Raw genomic sequence first — 27,770 nt, 5'->3', positions numbered from 1 at the left:
CTCACGGTGCACGCAGTGGCCATCTTGGAATTGCCACAAAACTGCATTGTTAAATTGCAGAAACAATGAAGATCTTGTAGCCTCAGGCCCCAGAGAGATGATGGACAGGGAGGCAATGCAGGCAGCGCAGTGAAAACGCGCAGGAGATGACAAGATTTGTGGAATCACATTAAGAGATTTCTGTTTTTCTTTTTTTTTTCTTATTCAAAAAACGAAAAAGGGATGATGAGGAGGTTATTCAGTGCAACTCCTACCTCAATCAAGGGGTGAAGTTGCCTGCAGCACGGCCTCCAGCCGTGCGTGCAGGATGGTGAGGGTGTAGCTCTTCATGCACTCCGATGATGCTGGAAAACCAACCCGGCTTTGTTTTATATAGGCACTCTAGGTTCCTTTCACTGCCTACTAGGGCACATAGGGAAAGAGCTCTTAATTCTCCCCTACTTGCCACCATTCGGGCCGTGCGCCTGCTAAGCCACCCTCTTGATCTCACATAGTGATTGCAGAATGGCCGAGTCCCATCATTTTAGTGCCCCTTGAATGACAAAGCATGCCATCAAGCCGTCTCCTAACACTGCGTCAGTCTAGCTACCGCCTTCCTTGAGGGCAGGATCTCAATAACTTGCGTCAGGCCTCATGTTTTAACGGCATCCACAAATCCCTGTTAGCTGCTGGAAGAAGCGCCCGTTTTTCCTGGGTGCAGCTTTAGTACAAAGTGTGCACTGGCACACATGAAAAATGCTTTTGTGCAAAAAACAAAGCAGGTTCAGGCCTTTTTGCACTAAAAGCATGCTTGATTTGTGCACTCTTCTGCGGTTTCCCTAGTTGCTATGGGTTGATTTTCTATGCTAAGTGTAGAAATTTCAACAAGCAAAATGTTGCTGCAGTTTGTTTTCCAGTTCCTTCACCATTGACATGTCACAGATACCAAGACATGTGAAAGGTTAGAGCATTAACGGCTGTCTAATCTTTTGTGGTTGGGGAATGAAGGAAAGTTGATTGCGAAACTGATACATTTTTATTCCTGTAATATATAAAATGTTTTTAGAATATCATTAAAAAGGGGCGTGGACATGCAGGCTGCAAGATGCCTGCACAAGCTCTGATCTCTGACTGACTCACTCCTGATACACACACTTCTGAAAAATCAAACAACCATACCTGCATACAAATGCCATCCACATATACTAGAGCAGTGCTGTCAGATTCAGCAGAGAAGGAGCTGATGGACAGAAATTGGCCTTCGTTGAGCTCCATGTTCTGGTACATTGGTGGTGGACGTATTCAAACCCAACAAATTAAAACGTCAGACCATCATATTGCAGGTGAGACCTTGACCCCAGACTAATATACTCCTACGTCTCGTCCCCTTTCCTCCATACTTATGGGACATCTCTCCTTCCTGTGGGACGGGACCGGAGCACTTTGTAAAAAGCATCCAAATTTTTTTCAAAAATGTGTCCCTCCTCTCTTTCCTGCGTGGGGCCCGGCACGCGGCCGTAACCCCGCCCACCTTGGCTCCGCCCCGTGCATCACCCATCTGTCCTTTTCTCCGCACGATCGGGGCCGGACGCACTTGCATCCTCGGAAGACTTTCTTCCCTGTTTTCCTCTCTGGCTCTCGCTAGCGTTCGTTTACTAGGCTGTCTGTCTTTTAAACTAGATTTTCTAGACTGTTCATCGTGTCACCGTTGCTTCGCGAGGGCGGATACCCATCCTCTTTGTTTAGAGTGTTTGGGTCCGGAACACCGTTGGGACTCCTGTTTTTACTGTGACTTCCTTTCGGTCTGGGCACTTCAACGTCAGTTGGAGCTGTGGGAGGAGGTGTTCGGACAAACTCCTCCTTCGCATTTTCAGGCATTCATCGACGAGAAGAAAAAACGCCCGGTAAGTTCTTTACTTTTCAGAGCACCCCGGCCGGGGGATACCTTTCCGGGTTCCTCTCGGGCCGGGAGAGGCGTTGATCACTCTGTTACTGGGGTTCGCCCTGAGGTGCCTGTCGGGCCTAATAATTCTACTGGAGTTTTTTTTCGAGGGTCTCCGTAAGGGGCCTGTGTTCACCGGTGTACGCTCCGAGGTCCCTCCTGTGGGGGCTGTTTGTAGACCCAGTTCTACTGAGTTGTGGGGTAACGGAGCTTGCTCTGAGGTCGCTCTTTCGGCTTCCCCTCAAAAACAAAACCGGGGTGCGCCCCGAGGTCTTGGCTGGGCTTGAGGTTACCGAACGGATGTTCGAGGCCCGTACCGATAAGGCTTTTACCGGGCCTAGGTCCGAAGTCCCTCGTACAGAGGCTAAGGCTACCAACAGTTCTGAGGGGCCAGGCAAGGCCCTGTCGGTGAAAGTGGTTGCTCACCGTTCCCGCTCTTGTGGTGACACCAGATCTGTTGAGGGGGCAAAGAAGAAAGTTTCTTCTTTTACCGGCAGTGCCGAGGCCCTTTCTTTGAAGGCTCAGTTGGCGGTTGGTATGTCGCAGAAACATTACAGGCCTCATAGTACCGGCTCTGCCGAGGTTCCTTACGTTAAGGCTAAAGTTAAGACCCCTGACCCATCGACGGGGACCCGTGCTGCAGTTCCCCTCAGATGCGGACAAAATGGCGGCCATTCCCACCACGACCACGGTGGCCATTTTAGGTACTACCCCTACAACTACGCCATCGGTCCCTGGTGTAGGGTTCGGTCCTTCGGGTGAACCTAAGGTCCCTTGTGCGCATCCTTACTGGCCGGTTTATGATTGGAACACCCGGATACCTCTTCCGCACACGTTTCGTTGCCCGCGGGGGCGGCTCCCTTGATTTATGTGGATACGTCGGTGGAGGGGCCGGTGTGGCTCCCTTCCCGTTAAGTCCCTGGATTTGTCCACCTCATGAGAGGCCTCCTCGGATTCCGAAACAATCTCCTGAGGACGCCTTTTTCGGTAAATTTCAAGTGCTTCTGCGCACCGACCCCATGAGGGAATATTTCAAAGGGCTTTTCAAGGAGATATGTCCACCTGCGCCTCCGGCTCCACCCGTTACGCCGGTGGTCCCGCCGGCGCCTCCCTTGGCCGTGGTGCCTTCCCCTGCATTTCCGCCTTTGCCACCATTGTCCCCAGTGGACAAGGCAGTGCCTGACACGGCTCAGCAGGATCCTGACCTGTCAGATGACCCTCAAGGCGATCAGGACAACGAGGACCTCCCCCGCTCTATCAGAGCTTTCCATGACCGGGTGCTGACATGAGTTTCCTAGATGTTCCGGTGTCCGAGGCACCCGCTCCGCAGGAGGGTGTGCTTTCTGGGGCGTTCACCTTGTCTCCTTTGGAGCGTACCGGCCTGTTCTTGCAGAAGGACATTCTGGCTGAGGTCCGAAGAGTTTGGGAAAAGCCACACTCGGGACTTTTTGTCAATGAAAAGATAGACGCGAGGTACAGGCTGCATTCTTAGGAAGAAGTGGCATTGTCGTCTTGTCCACCTCCCTCCTCCACAGTGGTGGCTGCAGCTACGTTGCAATCCAGGCCTGCAGCATCCTCCTCCGCGACGGCTACTCAGGTCTTGGGAAAGGAGGACAAGCTCCTGAACTCCCTAGGGAGGAAAATTTTTGCCAATTCGGCCTTACAGCTCAGGCAGGCCAATGCAGAATCTCCTGGAGGCTGCGGCTCATCCCGTAGACACCTCTGCTCGGGGTCTGATGCTTGGGGTTGATACCTCGCGGCAAGCGTGGCTGCATGCCACTAAGTTTTCGAAGGAAGTGCAAGACAAGGTTCTGGACCTTCCGTTCGATGGTAAGGAGCTTTTTCACTTTTCTACTGATGTAGAGCTCACCAAAACAAAGATAGCACTCAGACGCTAAATCATTGCCTGTTCTGGTTAAAGCTCCCTTCAAGTCTCAAAGACCGTTGTCGCAAAGTCGACCTTCCTCTGGGTTTAGGGGCTTCCTCGACCGCAACTCTCGCAGAGTGGATACTCCTGCGGGGAATAACCGCCGTAGACAACAGCGTACGCGGTTTTTCTCCCGCTCCTCAGCCTCCTCATCAGGTTCAGGTGGCACCGCCACCGATAAGCCTGCCAAATGAGGGTTTTCCGCGCTCGCACGAGACCCCGTTGGGAGGACGCATTGCGTCTCATTGGGTGGCGTGGCAGACCATCACAGAAGACAGATGGGTCTTGTCAGTCGCTCGAGCGGGTTTCCGCTTACCCTTACCCCCTACCCCACCCTTCAACCCTCCTTTTCAGCTGTCGGGCTCACCCTCCCTCAAGGCCGAGGTTCAGAAACTTCTGCACCTCAGAGCTGTGGAACCCGTTCCCCTTGGGGAGCGAGGGGAGGGTTTTTACTCCCGGCTGTTTACGGTGCCCAAACCCAACCAGGCTGGCCTGCGCACCATCCTAGACCTTTCCCAGTTCAATCTTTTCCTACCCCAAGAGAAATTCAAGATGATCACGCCCGGCCAGATTCGCTCCTCTTTGCAGATGGGCGATTGGCTCAGCGTGGTGGATCTTCAGGATGCGTACATGCATATCCTGATTTGGAATCCACACAGGAGATACCTCTGCTTCTCTTTGGGAGAGGAGCACTTCCAGTTTCGGGTGCTTGCTTTTGGCCTCAGTTCGGCGCCGCGTGTCTTCACGAAGATGATGTCGGTGATTGCGGCCTATCTTAGTCTCCAGGGTATCCATGTGTATCCCTATTTGGACGACTGGCTCCTACGCAGCCCTTGTCCGTTGGCAGCAGCGGGCAACCTCCAGTCTCTCCTTCAGCTCCTTTTCCATCTTGGGCTGTCGGTGAACTGGCGGAAATCCTCCATGACGGTCTCACAGGACCTGACTTTCCTGGCTTTTCGTTGGAACACGATTGACTGCCGAGTGTATCTGACCGGGGACAGTATGGCGGATCTGTTGGCCACGTGTCAGATGTTTGCGCAGTCGGAGAGCATGTTGGCCTGGTAGTTCCAGAGGCTTCTGGGCCTCCTGGCCTTGTGTGTACTGGCTCTTCCTCTTGCTCGTCCTAAAATGAGATGGACCCAGATGGCTCTTCGGAGTTCCTGGCATCAGGATGTGGACCCGGATTCCAAGCAGATAATGATTCCGGATTCCATGAGAGTGGACCTGGACTGGTGGTCATCTCTCAGCAACCTGTCAGTGGGCGCAGGGTTTCAAGCCCCAGCCCCCATGGTGACGATCACGACAGACTCCTCTCTTTTGGGGTGGGGTGCGACGTTAGCTCTTCTTCAGGTCTCGGACCTCTGGTCGCCTCAGGACAAGCTCCTGCACATAAATCATTTGGAGCTTCTGGCGATCTTTCTGGCGCTCAAGGCGTTCAGACCGCTCATTGTCAACAAGGTGGTCCGCATAAGAACAGACAATGTGGTATCAATGTATTACATAATCAAGCAAGGGGGAACAAAGTCTCCTCCTCTCGTGGACCTGTCCATCCAGATTTGGGAGTGGGTCGTGCTTCATGGGGTCTGGCTGCTGCACTGCACATCCCGGGCCAGCTGAATGTCATTGCGGATGCCCTCAGCCGGCGGACAGTGGTCAGCTATGAGTGGGAGTTGAAGGCGGAGATCCTCCCATGGATTTTCTCGCGTTGGGGCACACCAGAGGTGGACCTCTTTGCCACGGCGGTAAACAAGAAGTTTCCTCAGTACCCCTCCAGAGGGGGGCTGGGAGCCTCCTCTCTGGGGGACGCTCTCGAGATTCCATGGCACAACATGAGAGCTTATGCCTTCCCGCCTCTTCCCCTAGTTCATCGAGCAATTTGGAAGTTGAAGAGCTCTGTCAACTGTTCTCTTCTACTGATCGCTCTGTGGTGGCCGGCCAGGTTTTGGTTTTCAGAACTTCAACACCTGTCGGTGTGTCCGCCGATCAGGTTACCACTAACTCCCGATCTTCTTCACCAAGGGGAACAGCAGATGTGGCACCCCTCCCCACAATCGCTCAACTTGGCGGCATGGTGCCGGAGTTCACGTCTCTAGAGCGTTTGGGTTTGTCTGCGGATAACATGCGCATTATCCAGGCAGCCAGGAAACCCTCGACCAGATCCCAATACAAGAGTAAATGGCTCAGGTTCTGTCATTGGTGTTTGGAGAAAGAATTGGACCCGAGGGTGGCAACGATTGACACGGTACTGTCCTTCGTATCCTCCCTAGCAGAGTCAGGGGTTCATGTTCTGTCTTGCAGGACTTATCTCTCAGCGGTTTCCGCTTACCTCTCTACAGACCGGTGTTCTTATTCTTTAACTAACCCGGTGGTGAAAAGACATTTTGGTGGCTTGACCCGCATCTACCCTCCGGTTCGTAGTCCGCACCCGCCTTGGGACCTAAATGTAGTCCTGACGGCGCTGTGCCATAAACCCTTTGAGGCAATGGCTACGGTTGACCTCAAGTAAGTGTCGTTTCTGGTCGCCGTTACGTCAGCGAGGAGAGTGAGTGAGCTCCAGGCATTGTCGGTGGAGCATCCTTTCTTGGTCTTTCACAAGGACAAGGTAGTCCTTCGGACGAACCCAGCTTTCCTACCAAAGGTAGTGACTGAATTCCATCTGAATCAGTCGATTTCCCTTCCGGTTTTTTTCCGAACCCTGCCTCGGAGGCTGAAAGGGTTCTACACTGCCTGGATGTCCGAAGAGCTCTTAAGTTCTACCTGGACAGGACTTCCGAGCTTCGGAGTTCTTCCCAACTTTTTGTGACCTTCGGTAACCCTCGGGGCAGGCCGGCGTCTAAGGCATTTATTTCCAGATGGATTGCCGCCTGTATCACGGAATTTTTCACCGTCCAAAAGCTGAAACCTCCTAAAGGCATCCATGCACACCTGGTGCGGGGCAAGGCAGCCGCGGTTGCTTTTCAGAAGTATGTTCCCTGGGAGTCCATCGCTAAAGCGGCTACTTGGGCCTCCCCATCTGCTTTCTGTAAGCATTACTGCCTCGATATGAGCTCTAGAGCTGACACTCAGTTTGGCCAGGCTGTGCTGAAGAACCTGTTTCAGTAAGGGGTATTTACATCCACCCATAGTTCCTGTAAGGAGTGCTTGGGAATCTCCCATAAGTATAGAGGAAAGGGGACGGGACGTAGGAGTATTACGAGGTTACTCACCGTAGTGACCACCTTACTCCTAGTCCATAGTCCCCTTTCCTCCATACGCCAGCCCGCCGTCCCCTCTAATCAGGTTCCTCTGTTATTGCTAATGGGTCTTTGACCCTGCGATAGAAAAGGACTGATGGGCGATGCGCGGGGCGGAGCCAAGGTGGGCGGGGTTACGGCCGCGTACCGGGCCCCGCGCACGAAAGAGAGGAGGGACAAATTTTTGAAAAAGATTTGGATGCTTTTTACAAAGTGCTCCGGTCCCGTCCCACAGGACGGAGAGATGTCCCATAAGTATGGAGGAAAGGGGACTATGGACTAGGAGTAAGGTGGTCACTACGGTGAGTAACCTGGTAATATTCATGAGCCATGCAACATTGCTTATTGTTGACCCTCCCATGCTAATGCTCTGCTTGAAAGAACTTAAGCCACAGCAGCCTGACTTCCATTTCAATTCAGCGCTAAGCACACCAGATACATAGTGTGCTTGTGCATTGCCATGCTTCCTTTGCATCAAGAAAAGAAAATCTTCCAGGCATTGATAAGTGTGGGATAGCGGAAAGGCTGTTTTTTGCCTGATGTTCAGAATCACGAGAACCTCACTACTTTAACACAAATCTGTCGCCCCCCGCCCCCCCCCACTCCACAAACCTCTCTCAATTGATGATGGGAAATAAATTGCCAACAATATCCAGCTAAACGAAAAAGGAATAGAAGGAGCACACTCGCTGGGTAATATCAAGGTCAATTTTTAAAAGGGTGAGAGAAGGATTAAGTAATCTATAGGGTGCGGGGGAGGATAAGTGGCCCTGGCACAGGGCTACCAAAATACACAAAAAGAGAGAAAAGAGGATCCAAAATAGAACTCTCCCGTCCCCTGCACACCGTGATTGTGCGTCACACTGACGCTTTAATATACATTTACAATCATGTCAGTTGCAATTCAAATTAGATAATTTCAAATGAAAAAAGCAGTTTAAAGAAGTAAATGGTAATGATGCAGACAATTATCAGCATATAAAAGTATGTGAATCATTTATTTCCAAACGCAGAGGCCAGAGAAAGTTCAGTTCATTGGGTACGGCTGACGCGTTTCGAGAACAAAGTATTCTCTTCTTCAAGAGCCAAAGATTATGCACAAAAAACTGTATACAAGCAATGTAAGAAAAAGAAAGAAAAAAAAGGAAGGTTACAATCCAGGTGATGTAGGCTAGAGTCCGTAACATATCACTCTACATGAAACCTCATCATCAAAATTACAAGAAATGGTAATCACAGATATTGTGGAAGTAAAGGAAATTATTTTCAAAAATATCAAGTATGTACAAAACGGAGTTCAATTATATCCAAAGCCACATAATACTAAAATGGGGGAAGGCCAGTAAGTTAAGGAAAATTGTGGAAACTGACTGAGAAAAGTGCATGGTTATGGAAATGCTCACCCCCACTCGAGGTCCTTAGTGCTGATATGAAATGGTGGGCCGTTAGGTTTTAATGGTGGAAAATACAGGTCAAAAGTAGACCAAGTAGCATGCTCTCACGGAAGGGGGAAGCCCTCTGTACTGAAAAAAATCGGAACATAGTCTAAGGTAAGTAAAGGAATCCGGAAGAAAGGCTGCCGGTAGCAGTGGTGAAAATGTCTAGCACTTACCACCCCTTCAGGCGGGTGTAATGGAATTGCCGGTTGAAAATGGGTCCAGATGTGGCCACTGTCGGTGTCTAGCCAAAAGGCAGGGATTTCAAGGGACCAGACGTCCCGATCTATAAAAGTAATCCAAACGCGGGTGCAGTTAGCTGCTGAAAAAAGCAATATCCAGCTACACATGTGCTGCAGAGCTCTACTCGATTGTGACTGCAAAATGCATGGATTCAAAAGGGTCAACCATTAAGGACTTTATGGTGGGACAATATACATTGAATTGACATACCAACACATGCTTAACATCGGCTAAACATGGTGACTAGGGAGAAGCTACATGTTAGGATGGTTAAATACTTTATAAAACCATCCCTTGGTATATAGGCCCCAACTTCTAGTTTAGGTCTGTACTACTCAAGGTTCTGGTAGTACAGCAGAGCAGCCAGGCTTATATTAGGAGGGATATGTGAGCTGTAGGTAAGTACAATGAACTCAGTAAATACGTGGGTGCAAATAAACTCTTACACACTTGTAGTTCTAGTAAAATAGGTTAAAGTTAAATCTCTGTTAAGTAAGTACTATTTCAAACCAAGTGACACAATATAAAATCAAAGCAATATTCCAGTTGAGTGAACCATGAGTTAAGAATTATACATGTAATTGAATACAGTTCAAAGGTGAGTAAAATCACTTGTTATAGCAACTCACAAAATGTTCTGTTGTAGGAATAAAAAGGTTAAGCAACACCAACAATATCGAGTCAGTACTTTTAAGGACTTGTATTACTTTTCAGAGGCCATAAGGCTTTAGCAGTCCATCCCTATATAGGTATGACATCTTCAAACTGGTTACAGGGACCTTGGGAAAGGCTCCCTATGGGCGCAAAAGCGTTCGGCCTGGGCAAACGGTATGGCTGAACACCCAAACACCGAAATCGGCAGCAAAGGCACAACATAATGATTTAAGGTATGTACTACCACCAGTCCCACAATACCTGAGGAGTTGTGAAGAAGATACAGCTGGATTCTTTTACAGTGCCGCAGCAGCAGCAGACCCAGTCTCCTGTTTCTTCATCGTGGTGACGAAAGAGGGACTTTGGAAGGGATGTTTCAGCAGCAGTCTTGAGAAAGTACTCCCAGCAAAGGGTGCTTCGCGTTTGAATGTCGGCCTGCAGTTTTGGCGCCTTTTCACAGTTTCCAAGGAGGAACCTTTACTGTCTGGTTAATCTGCCTTGATTCTTCGATCCTGCACTCTGGTGAGGGGACTTTGAGGAGGCAGTGTTTCTGAGACTTGGCACAGGAGGTGAGTTCAGGTCTGAAGCCCTCAGGGTTCATGGTTGTTTTGGATACAGAGGGGCACAGAGGAGGGGGTGCAGCTGTACAGGGTTGCTGGGAGGAGGGGTGCGGATGGTGTCTAGCGAGTCCTGTGGCGCAGAGGGAATTGACATCTGAGATTTCTTCTCTCCGGTCAGAATGGAAATAAATGCTCACAAAAATATTTGAACACGCACAATAAAACACAGTGATGGAAACAGCTATTACTAAAACTTTTATTGATGGAGTCAAGAGAACCGGTCAGTAGGGAATTATGTCCTCATTAGAGATGATCTGCAACTGAAATGTCTGGCGTCGACTTGGAAGAATATATGTAAAAAGCCTTATCAACTCTCCTATCACAACGTCCAGAAAGACGAGATTAAATTAGGGACATATCACACAAGAATAATGACGAACTATAGAGCACAGAGTGGCAAAACCTGCATTGAACTCCCAACTGAAAGAAAACTTGTTTAAAAAAAATCTCCCAAAATGGTCCTTAACTCGACATCTATATTCATCTGTATCAGACTCATGTTAGTGGAACTGCTCACAAACATGTACTTCTATTACTATCTGGTAGGAGTGCCCAAAATTCTAGATATTTTGGGAACATTGTTTACACAAGATAAGGTATTTCACCAGAATTACCATACCTAAGGACCAGCTCTTAATGTTATCGGGTGGCCTTGGTCAAAACCACAAATAGGCTTTGCATTCTACTATGGGTAGACTTATAACTAGTTACTAACAAACGTTAAAATAACTATCACAAACGGGGAGTTCTACTAATTCTACAAAAATAAATATCTGGTGGCACAGGGTACGGAAGATCATTATGATGGACAAAATATGAAAATAGCTGCAACAGTTAATAACAAGTGCCAGATTTTTATTCATTATTCATTTTATTTTGTAAACCAGAATGATGGGAGAATTGTCCAATCATTCTGTCAATTGTCGCACCTGAGAACTTTCTCACGCATACAATCTGACACCTTATTTCGCAAACTTGTTCATGGCCATACAAATTGCAGAACCTAATCCTCCTGTCCAAGTGACCTCCAAAAAGTATGATCACTGTAGTGAGTATCTATAAAATGTTCTGCAATTTAGATAGATTGGCAAACTAGAGAGAGGTGGTTATTCATTACGTTTCTTTTTAAAGTTTCACTTAAAAAGGTTCACCGTTTGTGTTTTTGAAATGTGAGGAGAAGTGAAAACACACAGATCAAGCTTTAAAGTGTCTGGATGTATATGACTCCCTCATTTATGACTAAAGATGAGCAGGGTTCTTATTTGAAGGTGTGTCAATAAATAAAGTTTAATGTTTTTCTCTGCTCTGATTGAAATTGTGTTAATCTTTTCTTCGGAGCAAAAGAAGACAAGTAAACTGTAGAAATGTAGTTAATATATATTTTCAAACATGTTAAATTGACATAGTGATCATCCTTCTTAATTTACATATTTATGAATGATAAAATCGGCAGAAATGATTGATTGCCATAATGTCACATGTTTCAAAATCCTTAACACGTGTACATTTTTCACTTTATATTACAGCTTCCTCAGGAGGTAATAAAATAGAAACTAGAAAGAATTGGGAAGAAAAGAGTTGTAGATATGTGAATTATCGATATTATGCACATCCAATTTTAGATTTCATCAGTAGGTTTATTCAGATAAATCCATCAAACATATTTTAGATTTCAAGAATGTGAGAACAGATGATGTCAGGGAAAACAGTATAATGTTAAAAGGACTATGGTCATATAATGGATTTATATGTACAGAGAAAAGGTGCAACAGACCTGGAGAGGACCACTGGTATTCGTGTGTAGTCCTGCTGTGTTGCAGTAGGTTTTGGCCTTAATCAAATGGTCTGAAGAGGGTTGTTAAAATCTAGAGTGCATGATTGTCAGAGAATTGATAGTGATTTGGGTGGGGTGATTTACTGACAAAAAAGTCATATAATCATTGTGGAAAAGAATTAGAAGCATGCTTTAAAAAGGACAGTAAGCCAGAAGACCTGGAATTATGTGTTCTATTACTCCCTGTTTTATTTTCTTGGAAGTATTAGTCTGATTGTGGGGAGTAATGTGCTTTTATGCGGTCCATCTGGAACCCTATAATTACTGGTAGAAAACGTGTTTGTCTCAATTGTATCTGATGCAGCATGGGGGAGGAGAGGAGGATTGCTAATGCATGTAGTTTTAGTGATTGGTATTTCTTGCTTGGAGGTGGGTCGATAAAAAAAAAAGTGGCCTAATAAATTGGAGGGGTGCAGGAGGTTCAATTCCACTTCAACCCATGGGTGTACTGTATGTCTGTTTTAATTGTAGATTGAACTTTTACAAGATTGGTACTGTGGTGAGATGATGGGCTTTGAATAATTCACTTTTATGGTAAGTGCATTATGCCTCAAAGTATTTTCTTGAACTACAGTTCCATACCTTTTCTTTAAAAGGCGGTTGAATAAAATCTGAGTACTAATACGGTTTTAAAAATTATTTGAATTTGTGTATTGTGTTTGGGACACCTAACGTTTGCCTTATGTAGCTAAATGTCATTTCACAGTTTTTGCTTACTCTGTATGTAGTAGTGAACTACCTTGTTTAGTAAACTAGCAAAAGAAGCATGTCAAAGTGCTGGCCCTCATTAATGTGATTACTAGCAAATATAATGTCATAGAAAAAAAATTAATTTGAGTAAGCCTCTTTGTTTTGCTGTATGATAACATGTTTTTTCATTGTTTAATAGTTCCGTGAGGTGGTGTAGAAAACCGTCAAGATGTTCTATGCTCAACTGCTTATGAGTAAACGTGGGCCACTATCTAAAATATGGTTGGCTGCTCACTGGGACAAGAAGCTCACCAAAGCTCACGTCTTTGAATGTAATTTAGAGACCACTATTGAAAAGATCCTCTCTCCAAAGGTATGTAACTGTAACCTGTTCATGGAATGATTAGAATTAAATATTCACAACAAAGCACAAGTGTGTAAAATAAAATGTACCTGTTTACATACATACACACACTCTTAGATTTTGTTGGATGTTCACTTTTGTTTCTAGATTAGTTACGATTGTTTAATAGATCTCCATTGTGGAATCTTGATCAATATTCATGAATATTACAAACAAGGTTAGAAAAAAAAAGTCAGATAAACAAGCTGCACTGCAGAAAATGCGTGTTCAATTATAATGAATCCAAGTAGCTTCAGTGCCCCAAAATGCACTTCTGGAGTGGCTGGTCTCTATTTACATTTTTCACAAACTGGAATTGTGACTTGTTTGTTTTTTTTCTGATCTTTCTTTATCATTAAGTCTGCTAATCACTTAGCCACCACACATGCTCTTGTTGACCAAGGCCCCTCTGTCAGAATATATTCCATGGGGAAAGTCGATTTTATGCAAGTGCAAACAAATGATTCAGAGATCACCTGATGTAATGTGTAGCACTTAATAATTCATCCTTGTGTTTTAATCTTGGCTTTGACTGTGACCTCAAGTTTCATGCTCAACTAGGGGTTTTGATTTTAGACTTCCTGACTCCTTATTCAGAGCTAATGTAGATTATGATGTTGACAGACCAAGACAGGAATTCAGAAGCCAATATAACACAAAGAGACACAAAAGGACTGTGTAACAGGTCAATTAAAGAGGACCCTGTGTAAAATGTGAACTTTTCATATAGAAATTATCACAACGTCTCAGTTCCAACAGAGAGAAAGGTTCCAATGGCAAGAAAGAGGCAGCATCTGGAAAGCATCTAGCAAATACTAAGCAGTAATATCCAATCTTCATTACTGCTTTAAAACATGCATATGGGAAGGGTTATCTGCTACAAAATTCCAATATAGCAAAGCACCACCAAAGACAAATGTGTTTGGTCCTTGTGAAAAATAGATATGTATTCACATGCACTCCTGGAGTAACCCAACTGGGAAGTAAAACGGCTCTTTTCATCTGGAAGGACTTGTTTAAGAGGTTGTTATTCTAACCAAAACAGTTGATAGATCCACGTTCCCTTCTGCAACCTAGGTATGCTTACTGTTTTCTGTAAAGGCAAGGGTCTAAATGAGGAAATTTAGCTTAATTCTAGATGTGAAAAATGCCAAAAAAGGAAAGAAGAAACATTTTAGCCATTGCTTTTTCTATATTTTAAATATTGGAGTTCGGCAAAAGCACACAAGTGGCTTGAGGGTTCTTGAATGCTACCTTATATCAGAATGTTCAGCAAGAATAAAGATTTCCCATAATAACTTACTAGAAAGTCTTAATTCTATTAAAGACACAGAGGCAAGCATTATGCTTCTCTTTCTTTTATTATAACATATGAAAGAAGCTCAGCAGCAAGCATTTTGTGCACCTGGCTGCGAGCACATATTATGCATAACAAAGGTGCAGTAAAATATCAACAAAAATATCCAACTACTAACAAAAACCAAAGTTCAGTCTACAACTGTCTCTGAGTGAAGAAGAAAACTCCATTTCCCAGGAGACACACCATAGTTCACCAAAGGTCACCAACATGTGACACCAGTCCACCAATAGGTACACAGCTGCCCTCATAAACAGTCTTGAACATGATGTAACTTCCTCTTTCGAGACTGCAAACATGACTGCCTGTAAACCAGTAGAGCGAAATTGTGCCAGAATCCGCCTTGTGTAAAGAGAATTGGGATCGAGCCGAAGATCAGGCAGACTTGTCTGTAGGCACTGTTATGGAAGAAACAAATAATAAAAATTACTTCATGCGTATGAAATCCCTAGTTCCCCTAGTGGGGCTGGGAGAGTAATCGGTGTGTTATCTGAAGAGTACACATAACATGAACATTTTTTCAACAATCCCCCTCGCAATGCAAACGATAATCGCTCTCAAGCGTGGCGTGCGCCACTATTTCTCTCGCCGGGCGGGATATTGCTCGCCTCTGTGTCTTTAATAGAATTAAGACTTTCTAGTAAGTTATTATGGAAAATCTTTATTCTATGTCAAGACCGGAGGATCACATTATGCTCTTTTAAAGCATACTTACCACAATCGAAGCAGGCTGTTCTACCGGTTTCAGGTAGAATTGCTTAAAAATTGACTCACCTGCCCAATCGGCCATCCTCATGATGTCCTCTAAACGGACTCCGACCTGAAAGGCTTTGGAAGCCATGGGCCCCTCTCACGGAGTGGGCGCCGAAGTGGTGAGTATCTATTCCTGGCTGTGTCAGAGTCCAACGCACCCAGCATGCTAATGTTGGGGCGGAAACCGCTTTGTGAGGCCTGCACAAGGATATCAATAATTGTCCATTCAGAGAGGTTCTAACGGGAGCTGTTACCTCTTCCTAGACCTTCAAACATCTGACCAGGCAAAGCTTGAGCTGCTCTCTAAAGGAGGGATAACATATCACCCTTGAGTTGCATTTCATTCTCCTGTGTATGTGAAACACTATACCGTCAAGGGAAAAGGTCCTGTATGCTAGGTCGAGACCTCTGACGTCCGAAACCCTCCTGCAGGAGACCAAGCAGAGCAGCGTAGTCAGTTTGCCGGAGAGAGCGGTACGTGATAACTCTTCATTAGGTGGCCATGAAAGAAAAAGATTGAGTACCTTATTGACGTTCCAAAGCTTGTTATAGCGATGTATGGGCACCGCGAGGTAAGCGTCCTTTAGGTCTAGACGCATAAGCCAATTGCGTGGTCTCAAGATGTCCCTGAGCATGTGGATGCCTTCCATCTTGAAATGACGTTGAGAGCCTTTAGATTTATCACTGGGCATACTTTCTGCTTCCTGCGGACTAAAAATATGGGGCTGTAGACACCGCCCTGGCTTGAGTAGGGGCAAATTGCCTGTTTCAGGTACAAGCTTTGTACTTCGCTGTCCAGCGCTACCTTGTCTGCTAAGGACATTACTATCGGAGCGGGTGATAGGCTTGAAAGGGTTGCACAAAGAATTCTAGGCGCAGACCGCAAGCTGCGTCCCTAACCCAAGCATCTCCTGATAAGGAGTCCCATGCACGCGCAAAGAGAGCTAGTCTTCCTCCTATGTGCGCTTGCGGCGCTGGCGCTGTTATAAGTACACTGACCTGTGGATTGTTGCTGGGTATCTGGCGGCTCTTCTCCAAACGTGACCTTTTCCTCGCCCTCTTGGTGGAAAGAAGGTGTAGTTACCAAATTGTGATCAATGATATCAAATGCGTCCGAGAGATCTAATAGTAGGAGGAAGGCTGAATGACTCCTTTCAATGATTCCCACGTTGTTAGATTTCAGATCCAGAAGAGCTGTCTCTGTTCCATGTTGGGATCTGAACCCAGATTGGTAAATATTAAGGAGTTTATTTTCTTCTATAAAGTTCTGGAGCTGCAAGTATGCCACTCTATCCAAAATCTTTAATAGATATGGAACATTAGTGATTGGCCTATAATTCTTAGAAATTGCAGGATCCAGTGTTTGCTTTTCCAGAAGAGGGGTAACCCAAACATCCTTCAGGACAGCAGGAACAATGCCTGACTCAAAAGATGAATTAATCATTTTAGTAATCCACAGGATCGGAACGTCAAGGGAGCCTTTCAAAATGCCGGCGCGGCACGAGTCCCCCAGACATGACATAGACTTCATGTTAGTAACAATCTCTAGGACCTCTGATTCCGAACACCTATGAAAATCAAATTTAGGCTGTGTTACTAATTTGGCCGAATGCATACTATCTAAAATAATGTGGTCGTTCTTAGTTACTAGGCTGGCCAGTTGGTTAGAGATGGATAGGCGGTGACACGCAATTTTGTTCACAAATTCATCCTGAATGGATTGGCACCATATAGAGTCTTTAGAGACAGGCAAGAAAGGAGATGAATGACTTTCAAATTCTTTGAGAATTTTAAACAGTTCCTTTTTGAGTTTGATTTGGCATTATTTTTTTTTTAATTTGTTTATTTGTAAATCAACACACAGGAGAAATTATACAAATGCATTACATGAAGCTTCTCAAATCGTGCAAACCCAGAGTCCCCTTCTCCCATCCCAAGCGTTCCCCGGCAAGCATAGTTCTCAGGCCTCAATCGGACTGGTCTGGTGGTGGTAGCGGGTCATCCATGGCATGAAGGGCTCTTGCAATCGGGCGCGGATTGTGGGTCAGGGCCGGGTAGTTCAGGTCATAGTCCAGTACTGGCACCCAGATGACTCGAAATCGGTGAAGCAGTCCCGCTTTGGCGGCCGTGACCCTCGAGGCTATCAAATATCCCAGAGTTTAACCCAGCAAAGGGCCATCAGGGGTCCGTCAGCAGACTTCCAGGTGCGGGCCACTGTGATCTTAGCCGCTAACAAGAACTGGGACATCAGGGCAGCTCTTCTCCCCGACCGCGGGTACGAACCTGGCAGTGGAATCCCACCTGTTCGGGCGTGAGTGGAATGGTCACCTGGGTGACATCCTTTATGGTAGCTAAGCAAAGGGTCCAGAACTCCTTCACTCGGGGGCAGGTCCACCACATATGGAAGTAGGATCCTGGAAGGTGGCAAAGTCGCCAACAGTGGGGGTCCAGTGCTGGTTGGAAGTGATGAAGGCGTAGAGGGGGATAGTACCAGCGCAGGAGTAGCTTATGGGCACACTCCCGGTTGGTAATGCAGCAGGATGTCGTCCGCGTTCTTGTCCATATGTCCACCAACGTGTGGTCCTCAGTGGTGTGGCTGAGGTCTGTTTCCCATTGAGACATGTAGGAAGGCCTAAACTGGAGGGGATCCTCCTGTAGCAGTCTATATAGGGCCGATATCCTTCCCCAGGCTGGTAGGTCATTCACCGTCGGCTCTAGTGAGGTGAGCGGTCTCGTGGCTGCCGCACGGGTCTGCGGGTGGGAACACTAGTGAATAAGTTGTGCGTAGGAATATCTATCCGTTTCCGCCAACTGGAAAGTCATCTTGCAGCGTTCAAAGGTTGGGGGGAATCCCCCTCGAAAAGTTGTCCCAGAGTGGTGAGGCCCCCTGCGACCCAGTTTTTAAAGTTTGGGGGTAGGCCCCAGGGGAAAAGGCTGGGTTGAGGAAGATTGGGGAGAGCGCACTCATGCCTCCTGGGACACCACGGTGTCTGCGGGCCCACTCCCAAGCCCTTATCATTTGTTTTGTGGCTGTTAAGGTGCAGGCCAACTTCGGCGTAGGGCTGTAGGTAGGAACGGGAGGAAGCGAAGGGGGAGAGTGAGGCAAGATTGTTCGATTTCCACCCATTTCGGCTGACCTGTAGCAAGCCCCCATGCTTGGAGGTGGGCTAGTTGCACCGCCATTTGGTATTTACGGAGGTCGAGTACCCATAGACCTCCCAGTCTCGTGCTGGCCAACATTGTTCTCTGTGGGATGCACGCTTTCTTTCCCCTCCAGATGAAGTCCACCATCTTTCTTTGGAGCTGCTGTGGGGGGGGAAGCGGAATGGTGATCGGGAGGGCGGCACAGGCATAGAGGAAGCGAGGAAGTAAATTCATCTTGCATGCCGTGATGCGGCCTAGGAGGGAGATCTCTTGTGATTGCCAGCGGGTCAGATCCTTTTCTAGTTCCTCGAAGAGTGACGGGAAGTTAGCCCAATAGACTTTCGTTGGATGTGCAGGGATCTGAACCCCCAGGTAGGGGATCGATTTGGTACTCCACTGGAAAGGACCTCTCTCCTACAAGGCCTCTCGTTCAGCCAAGGTCAAACCCACTCCCAGCGCCCGCTGACTTTTGAAAGTTAATCACGAATCCTGAGACCACCCCAAAGTTATGGATTTCAGTTAAGGCCTCCCTCATGGAACCTCAATGTTTGTAATGATGAGCAGAACATCGTCCGCATAGAGGGCCACTTTATGTTGCGCAGAGCCAGTACTCGGGCCACTGATTCGGGGGTTTTTCCGGACTCGTTGAGCCAACGGCTCCATGGGCAAAGCAAAGAGCAAGGGGGACAGAGGACATCCCTGTCGCGTTCCGCACGTGAGGGAGATCGAGTCCGATAGGCGGCCGTTGATTCTCAGCCTAGTCCTAGGGGCCTGGTAGTTCGCAAGGATCCTCTTCAGGAAGGTCGGGCCAAAGCTAAAGGCCTCTAGAGTGAGGCGCAGGTAAGACCAGTCCACCTTGTCAAACGCTTTGGTTGCGTCCAGCGCCAATAAAGCTAGTTGTTGGGAGTCCCGAGTGGCTATCTCAATGAGGTCCAGAGCTCTGCGGATGTTGTCTTTCGTCGACCTGTGGTGAATGAAGCCCGTTTGATCCGGGTTTATGATGGGTGCTAGACGATTGGCCAGGATCTTGGAGTAAATATTGGCATCCAGATTCAGCAAGGCAATGGGTCTGTACGAGCTGATATCTTGGGGGTCCTTCCCAGGCTTGGGGATAAGGACTGTGATAGATTCCTGCATTGTTGGGGTGACCGTTCCAGTGGACACAAATGAGTTGTAGAGGCGAGCCAGGGGGGCCACTAATTGGGGCCGAAAGATTTTGTAGAAGCGGGAGGAGAATCCATCCGGGGCTCTAGATTTTAGGATCTTAATGGCTGCCTTCACCTCTTCGGTCGTAATCGGCGCTTCAAGGTCTTCCCTGGCTGCCGAGGACAGGTGCGGGAGGGCCGCCTCTTGAATGTATGAACGTTGCTTGGTCGGATCCTTCAGGGCCGCCGTCATTATTTCCAGGTGGTGGGCGGTTGCCAAACGTACTTTCTCGTGGTCCGCATAATGGATCACCCTCTGCGGATCACGGAAGCCCAGGATGGCATTCCTACTCTTCACCTTTGCCAGTTTGTTCACCAAGAGTTTGTTGGCCTTGTTGTTGTGGGCGTAGTACCATTGCTTGGTTCTGGTTAACAGATTCGCCGTAGCCTCCGCGTAGTGAGCTAACAGCTTTTTCCTAGCCATTTGTAGAATCCTGTAGGATTTGGGGGCCCAGCCCTTCCTTTTGTGAGTAGCCTCTGCTTCACGGACCTCAGCTTCCAGGACTGCTCGAGTCGCCTGCTTTCTTTTATGGAATGCGGCACCTTGGGCGATCAGCTCTCCTCTAAGGACCGCTTTCATGGCATCCCAGGTGTTGGCCAGGGAAGTGTCCTCGTCCCGGTTTTCGGCAAAAAAAATCTTGATGGAGCTGGCGGTTGAGTCTCTCACAGCCATGTCCCCCAGAATAGGGTCATATAAGCACCACCGGCGGCGTGGAGGGGTCTCGGGTCATGGGACCGCAAGGTCAATGTAACTGGGGCATGATCCGAGAGGATCTGGCGGCCAATTACCACATCATCAGTGAAAGTCAGGATCTGTGGGGAGGTCAAGATAAGGTCGATTCTAGAGAAAGTACGGTGCACGTATGAGTAGAAGGTGAAGTCCCTTTCATCCGGGGACAGTACCCTCCAAGAGTCTACAATGTTCAGCGTGCGAAATAGATGGAGCAGGCCAGTGGCCAACTTCAGGTCTGTGGGTGTTGGGGGGCGGGACCTGTCCTTGAGGGGGTCCAGGGCCCCATTAAAGTCTCCTCCCATGACGACATGCCCCTCAATGAAAGGGAGGAGGGTGTCCTCTAGGTCCTGGTAGAAGCCCTCCTGGCATTCGTTCGGAGCGTACACCGAGATGAGGGTATAGAGCTGGCCATGTATGGTGCATTTGATTGCAATGAAGCGACCCTCTTGGCATCGACGTGTGTCGAGGATCTGCCTCCCTTCTTGGTTCCATTAGAGGCGAGGGGCTCCTCCAGCCCGGAAAACTTAGAAAAAAAAACGCAGCTAGTGCTTATTTTTTGTAAAAAAAATAAATAGCACTTACCGAGATTCAGCTGCAGCTTTCCTGCTCTGGTCTCCGGTCCGCGTCCTCCGAGTCCCGGCACTAATGAAGGGAAAGCCACCCAGCGGTAGACTTTGTTTACTACAGCTGGCTGGCTTTTCCTTCATTAGTGCCGCAAAAGCAAAAGCCAGCACAGGAGGGCCTCCATTTCACAAAATGGTGGCGCCCCTGTGCTTGCTTTTTCGAATTTTGAGCTTGAATAGCTCAAAATTTTACATAGGAAGTTTTAAAACTGAGGATGCTAGTATATTTTTTTTATGTGGCCTATCTATTTTTTAAATAAAATTTTTTACTAGACCATCCCTTTAAGTCCTCGACCTCCCCGACCCTCTGTTCTATGCCGGCGACTCTTTGTTCCGTCTGTTCCAGTTTGGCGGTGAGTTCCATCATGCAGGCTCTAAATTCCGATTTAATATCGCTCATGAAGGCTTGGAGGTCCTCCTTGGTCGCAAGTGTCCCCCAGCCATCGGCTGGCTTCTGGGGAGTAAGTTTGGGGGGGTCTGCTTTCTTACTCTTCTCTGAGGCTTGCAGCATGGTAGATATGTCGGTTGATTTTTGAGGGCTTTAGTGCTTTGGTCATGGCTCCGAGGCGAGGGGACGTCGCCCGAGGGTGAGTCTCATGTCTACGTTCCACGGAAAGCAAAAGAAGGCGGCCAAATAGATGTATGGGATGGTGGTCGGTCATTTTTTCTAAAAAGAAATGTCAAAAAAAAAAGTCGAATTTTGGGGTTTGGGATAAAAAAAAATGGCTAAAACAAAAACAAAATTTTAAAAAAGGGGGTTTGGGGGGGAACCCCCCCATTTCGAAAAAAAATGCATTAAAAAAAAAATGCGACTTTTTTTTTTTTTTCAAAATGTTTTTATTCGGAAAAATGACTTTCGACATTATTGGTTTCGACATTATGACTATAAACCGTATGGGATGGGTAGGGCCCGGGCGTCCCAGGCGTGTGGAGCGCACAGGTTGAGTTTTCAGATTCTCACAAAGTGGCACAGTTCCAGTAAGATGGGCGGCCGCCCAGGAAGATGGCAAGGTGACGTGGGCAGGGGCGCCCCATGAAGTCAAAGGGGGTGGCACGCTCCGTATGGGGTTGGCTAGAGGGTCCTCTGACCCGGTGGGATCTGGGGGGAATAGTAGGCTCCCGGGGGGGGGTGTTGCGGTGGGCCCCAGAGCGACCCCGGGAGAGGTTGGGAGCAGGTATGCTGAGGGGCCGCCAATCTCATCTGGGCGATGTGCGTGGCCCTCACACGAGCCAGGGTTGCGCTGTAGCTGGAAGGCCTCCGATGGTAGCTGAGGGAGGCAGGGCCTCACCCCGGGAGCAGCAGGCAGAAGGCGGGCAGGGGTGCCCCAGAAATCGAAGAGGGCGCTGATGTAACAAGGGTCCAACCGAAATAACAGGGGCACCAGCGGGGCCGCCGCTGGAGGCGGGCGGTGGGTAAGCCTCCAGCTCCGAGATCAGTCCAAGGCCTGCGGGGCCGCAGCCGCTGATGGTGTTGCAACTGGCAGGAAGTCCCCGGAGCTCCAGCAGCTCAAGGATCAGGCCCAGGGATGGGGGGGGGCATCCCGCTACGGGATGTCGGGTGGTGCAGGCCTCATAAGTGGCCCCCCGCTATCAGATGCGGCTCAAGGCTGATGATGGGTCCCAACCGCCAACTTGGGAGGAGTCGCAGAGATGCAGCCACCATTTTGGGTCGTAGTACGGGTCTGGGCGTCCAAGCTCCCCGTCGCGTTTTCACCGTTGGCGAGAGCGTTATGCCCTCAAAACGCTGTCATCTGCAGCCCGGGACCTCAGCAACTGAGGGCTCGCCATCTCGTAACACGAACCCGGCTGGAAACGGGCAGAATTAGGGCTTAGCCGCGGATCCATGCGGAGGTCATCAAAGGAGCTGCCTCATTGCTGGCGCTCCAGGCCACGCCCCCTTGATTTGGCATTATTAATGCATACATTATATGTTCTCTTTTTAGCTTCAATAATGGTGTGTTTATATTTTGTACTGACTTTTTATATTTCTTCAAGTTAGTCGGACAAGGATTCTTCCTCCATTCCCGTTCAAGAGCTCTTTTTTTTTATTTTTATTGCTTCCACAATGTCATGCTTAAACCCTGTTTTCTTAATGGTTTCAACTTTTACACTTTTTTTGTTGTTTGCAGAATATCAATGGCATTCTTAATGGCGGATGAGAAGTGAGAAGCTAGGTCAGGAAATTTTATAGGTGCATCAATGTGACCAAGTTTGGTTGAAAGAAGGGTAGAGAAAGTTGTCGGCGAGACGTTCTTAATGTTCCGTCAAGTAATCTCTAGCCTAGCATTGATATCCAGACTAGGGGGAGAGTTTGGAAGCTTAATCGTAGTGTTTGAAAAGATGATCCAACCATGGGCATAGTTGGGTGCTAGTGGCTACGCTATGGACATTGAGATAATATCCAATCCAGGGTATGACCACCCTGATGTGTTTGGTGTTTTCCCAATTGGGTTTAACCAGCAGCTTCCGGGGAGGGAAGCAAAGATGTGGCTAAAGCGTCTGATGGGCATCAGCCCATAGGTTAAAATCTCCCATTACAAGTACAGGAGAGTTAGCCTTTGTAATGCTCTTAAGCAGTTCTAGAAGCTGTTCTTCAAAGAACAGTAGTACTTGGGTAGGTTTGTAAAGAGTAAATATAGTGAGGGAGGTGTTTGGGTAAATTTTTATTTTGATCTGAAGAATTTCACAGCCAGCCAGAAGGTGAGTATTAAGGGCATGACAGTTAAAGTAATCTTTCACAATAAGAGCCACAATAAGAGATCTGTAGACATAGTTAATATCAAGCTGCATGCCACAAAGCAGAACAATGCGACTTTACCTTAGGCAGGCGTGGACGAAGGTTTCACTATGGACCATTAGCGCTAGCAGGGGAGGACGTCTTGGCTGGACCACTCACCTTGCACGGACCGGCACTAACTGACTCAGTTGCCCCGAGCACTGTTGCGCCTGAGGGAAAAGGAACGCAAAGAACTACAACTATACAATGGATGGTTTAAAATGAGTTACGAACAAGCAAGTAAAATACAATGATGCAAGTAAAAGAACAATCTGTACAGTCATATTGTTAATGGGAACCTGGGGAAGGGAGCCATTCCCTGGCAGTGCGAACATTGTCTACTTGGAACTTTTGGTTGGAGTTATCTTTTTGTTGAATTGGAACATTTGTGCATCTTGTGATCCAGAGAGAGTATCATTTGCACCTTCGAGTCAATTTTTAGAGTGTGAGGGCCAGAATAGGATTTTGACACAGGACGTATTATTACTTTGGACATCTTGACAATGGATAGATCCCTAGTTTTTAGTTGAGGTAGGGAAATAAAAGGCATTTCCCCAACACTTTTGATTTTTGAATAAAAGTTTATAGACAAAACTATGAGCCCTCGGTGTCTGCATCTCATTACTTGCTCCTCACATTATCCTCCTCCCTTGTTTTGCCATCTGACATTTGCTGAGCATAAAACAAAGTAATGGTTGATGGAATTGGCCCAGCTTCCTTCCTTTGTTGTGATGCCGCTCCCTTTTCATTCCGTTTGTCATTTTCTGTTTGTTCCTCAATGTATCCTTCATGTCTTTCAAGCCTCTAATTTTCGATTCCCAATCTGTTTTTGTAGCCTTCCCAAAGAAATCTAAGACTTTCCCATTGCTAAGAAGTCCATTTGTTTCACAATGTTGCTCTGTAGAAATATAGGAATTTGGACCAATCAATTGTAACTGTAAACACAACTGCCAATTCAAGTGAAAAAAACTTGTCTTGCCGTGAGGGGAAACTTAGATTAGAACAAAATCAAAAAAAGTTGTGCTGTCACACGACTCAACAGGAAGATTATGAGATCACTGATGAATTGATGAACTTAACAACATACGAAATTGGTGATGAGGATCCAATTCCTGATGATGACGAGACTCAACAGGAGAAAGAAACTCCCTGTAGTGAGTCTGATGGCGCAGGAGAGAGCCATAATCAAAATCCTGTGGTAAAAATAACACGCAACCCAGAAAGAGTTTGTGAAATGGCGGTTTCACCAAAGCGCTACAGTGAAACCACAACACCTAACAAGAATAAAAATGTTCAGGGGTCACCGAAATTTCGTACAATTGAAGAAGGGAGAAAAATTGCCAAGCAGAAGGCGTTGGTGATGGAAACACAGAAAATATACGTGCCAACTGAGTAACGGGCGGACTCTGGATTTGATCAAGACCCTGAGACAGTTTAAAAAAAAATTACTACATGGCCATCACAACAGGTCACGCCCCTTTCAACTCGCAATGGACGAAGACTGGCATGTCAATAAGTGCAAACCACTCCAACATATTGAGAAAGGTGATGAGCGCAGAACCAAGATCAACGCCAATTATTGTCTCATGCTAGAGAGAACACATGCTTGTGATGATGGCCTAATTCTAAATAGGAAGAACATCCTTTTTCTATTCCAACATACCACACAGCTAAAGTCAATATCCTCAAAACAGTAGAATTCGTTAACGAATCACAAACTGAGTATTATTGCATATTCATTCGAGAGATGTAATATTGAATGGAGAAGACATCCTAAATTACCTTGCTTTCAAAGTTGTTCAAATCCTTAGAGAACATTCGCCCACCAAAACTGAAGCAACAAAAAGATACTTGACAAAATATCTGCTCAATGCATTAATAGAAACATCGAAATTGAGAAAAAAACATGTAGACCCACAAACGGATGCAACAATGGTCAAACCTGGCAAGAAGAATCTCATATGGAAAATAGCGATTTCAAAGATGCACAGAAAAAGCCAATAAAAAATACAATACCCTGCAGTAACAACGAGAAGCCCTCAAAGAGTGACTCAAATAATTCTGGAATTACACAGGACCCTGAGAGTTGGAGTTGGCTTGCAGGAGTACTGAATATGAACAAAACAAGTTAACACCCGAGGTACGTAGCCGAGGAAGTGATACAAATTGGATCATGGAATACCAGAGAGTGCACCCACTTATTTCAGAATCCTTCGGCACCTTTGGAGGATTTGGACATTCTGTGTCCACAGGAAACATGGTTGTCAACAATTCCGCTTGCATCTGAGCAAGAAATAGCCATGAATCCAGCGATTAGACAACCTAAGGGACGTCCAATGTCTGGACTTATCGCTCTAGTAAAAAAAAAAGAGTGGATTAAGAATAGTTGACGCATGCAATAAATCCCCTTACATCCAGACTTCAACAATTGAATCATCAGTTGACAGTGGGGGAAATTAAACAAAGATTATACATCATCAATATCTATTGGCAACACAAGGCTACCTGGACGTGGTTATTTCTTGACGAGATATCTGACCTCATAGATGACACAATGTCATCTGTGGAGAAGGCAAATATCATAATATGTGGGGACCTGAACCTGGAATGCGCAAAAACAGTCCCTACAAAAATGGACACGACAAATAGCAGACCAAGATGTCAACATGCACATCTACAAAAGCTTAAAACACAACTACTAATTGAGTTGAATATGAGAGAAATGACAATGTTAAATGGGAACATCCCAGGTGATATTCCACCAAAAGCTACCTGGAATCGTGCCAATCAACATTCTTTGTTAGACTATTTTTTTGTCTCTAATGGTCTTGCTGAAATCAAGACTACCTAAAGGTCATCAAAATGTCAGAGTGACCACAACTTAATACAAATTGGTCTAAAACTCTTCAATAGCCCAAATAACAAAGACATGTCCCCGCAAGGGATAGAAATTGTACCAGGACGATACAGACTGAGATTAAATAGCGCTAAAATATCAGGAATCACAAAGAATGTTGAAGGAACTCACAACTCCGACTATGTACCATTATTGGAACAATATAAAGAGGTGTTAAATAATAATGGAAAAGCAAACTTCAGACCTCAACATAGATTTGACCTTGAAATCGTACGTATGAAACGAGAACTACGACGAAACACGATTACTAAAACCTCTGAATCGGTCGGACCTGGTGCTCGAGAAAAAGAAACTTCGAATGAAATCTAGTAATTGGATCAAATCCCATAGACAAATCGTGTACCAAAATGACGCAGAAGAGATGTAAAAATGTATGACAAAGAAAACATCACGTGAATTCTGGGCTATAATAAACAAAACTGAAGCCCAGCAACAGGCTCTGTCTTGTAACATGGTGAGCGAAGACCAATGGATCCGGCACTACACGGACCTATTTAAAAAAACAAAACGAGTCCCAACAAGAACATCTTGAGGACTCTACCTCATGGAACTTTAGCATTACAAGAGATGATATTGCGGAGAACATTAAAAGTAACAACTCATCAAGGGAACCTGGCCCTGATGGCTTGACGAACTATATGCTAAAGCAGAATCCTGACGAATGGGCCAAGTTCTGTGAGTCTCTGTTCAAAATTATAATCAAGGAACAAAGAATTCCGACATCTTCGAAAAGCGCAACAATTGTTCCAATTTTTAAAAAGGGGATAAGAACTGAGCCCAGGAACTACAGGCCAATAGCGCTACTTGACGTCGTTGGCAAGATCTTTGCAACGCAGCTCCAGGACAGACTAACATCTTGGATCAACCAAACCGGATCTCTTGATAGCAGACAATCTGGCTTCATAAAAGGAGTCGGTTGTGGTTTGAACCTGCTAATGATTAATATTCCGAAAATTGACGCAATAAGGAAAAAAAGAAGTCTTCTTGGCCTTTGTCGACCTAGCTCATGCCTTTGACGCAGTAAACCGAACTCTACTGTGGAAAAAGCTGAAGACTCGAAACTGCCCTTATGGCCTTATACGAGCGATAAAAGAATTATACAGCAACACCGTCATCAAAATTCGGCTCGACCGGAACCCTTTCAAAACCAATAACGGAACGTGGTGTAAAACAAGGGTGTCCGTTGGGTGCAGTCCTGTTTAATTTCTTTTATAATTGACATTGGAGGATCACTGAGCAGAACACATTCCTTTCCCCCGAAGATAAATGGAATGCACATAGACTGGATGCTATATGCGGAC

General features: G+C 46.5%; 1 protein-coding gene across 4 annotated transcripts in view; it reads left to right on the top strand.

The window, feature by feature from the left end:
• The window catches only part of RAD21L1 (RAD21 cohesin complex component like 1), a 1,746,850-nt gene that overhangs the window by 377,138 nt on the left and 1,341,942 nt on the right, over positions 1-27,770 (top strand). For all 4 annotated transcript variants that reach the window (XM_069650928.1, XM_069650927.1, XM_069650929.1 and 1 more), the window contains exon 2: positions 12,758-12,931. In XM_069650928.1, the coding sequence (XP_069507029.1) occupies positions 12,788-12,931 (144 nt within the window). In that variant the 5' untranslated portion in view covers positions 12,758-12,787. The remainder of the gene's footprint in view (positions 1-12,757; positions 12,932-27,770) is intronic.

This window comes from Ambystoma mexicanum, chromosome 3p, assembly GCF_040938575.1.
Source record: "Ambystoma mexicanum isolate Mex_15411 chromosome 3p, UKY_AmexF1_1, whole genome shotgun sequence".
Taxonomy (NCBI): Eukaryota; Metazoa; Chordata; class Amphibia; order Caudata; family Ambystomatidae; genus Ambystoma; species Ambystoma mexicanum.
Note: the sequence above shows the minus strand (reverse complement) of the source record. Positions and strands in the feature narration are given on the sequence as shown.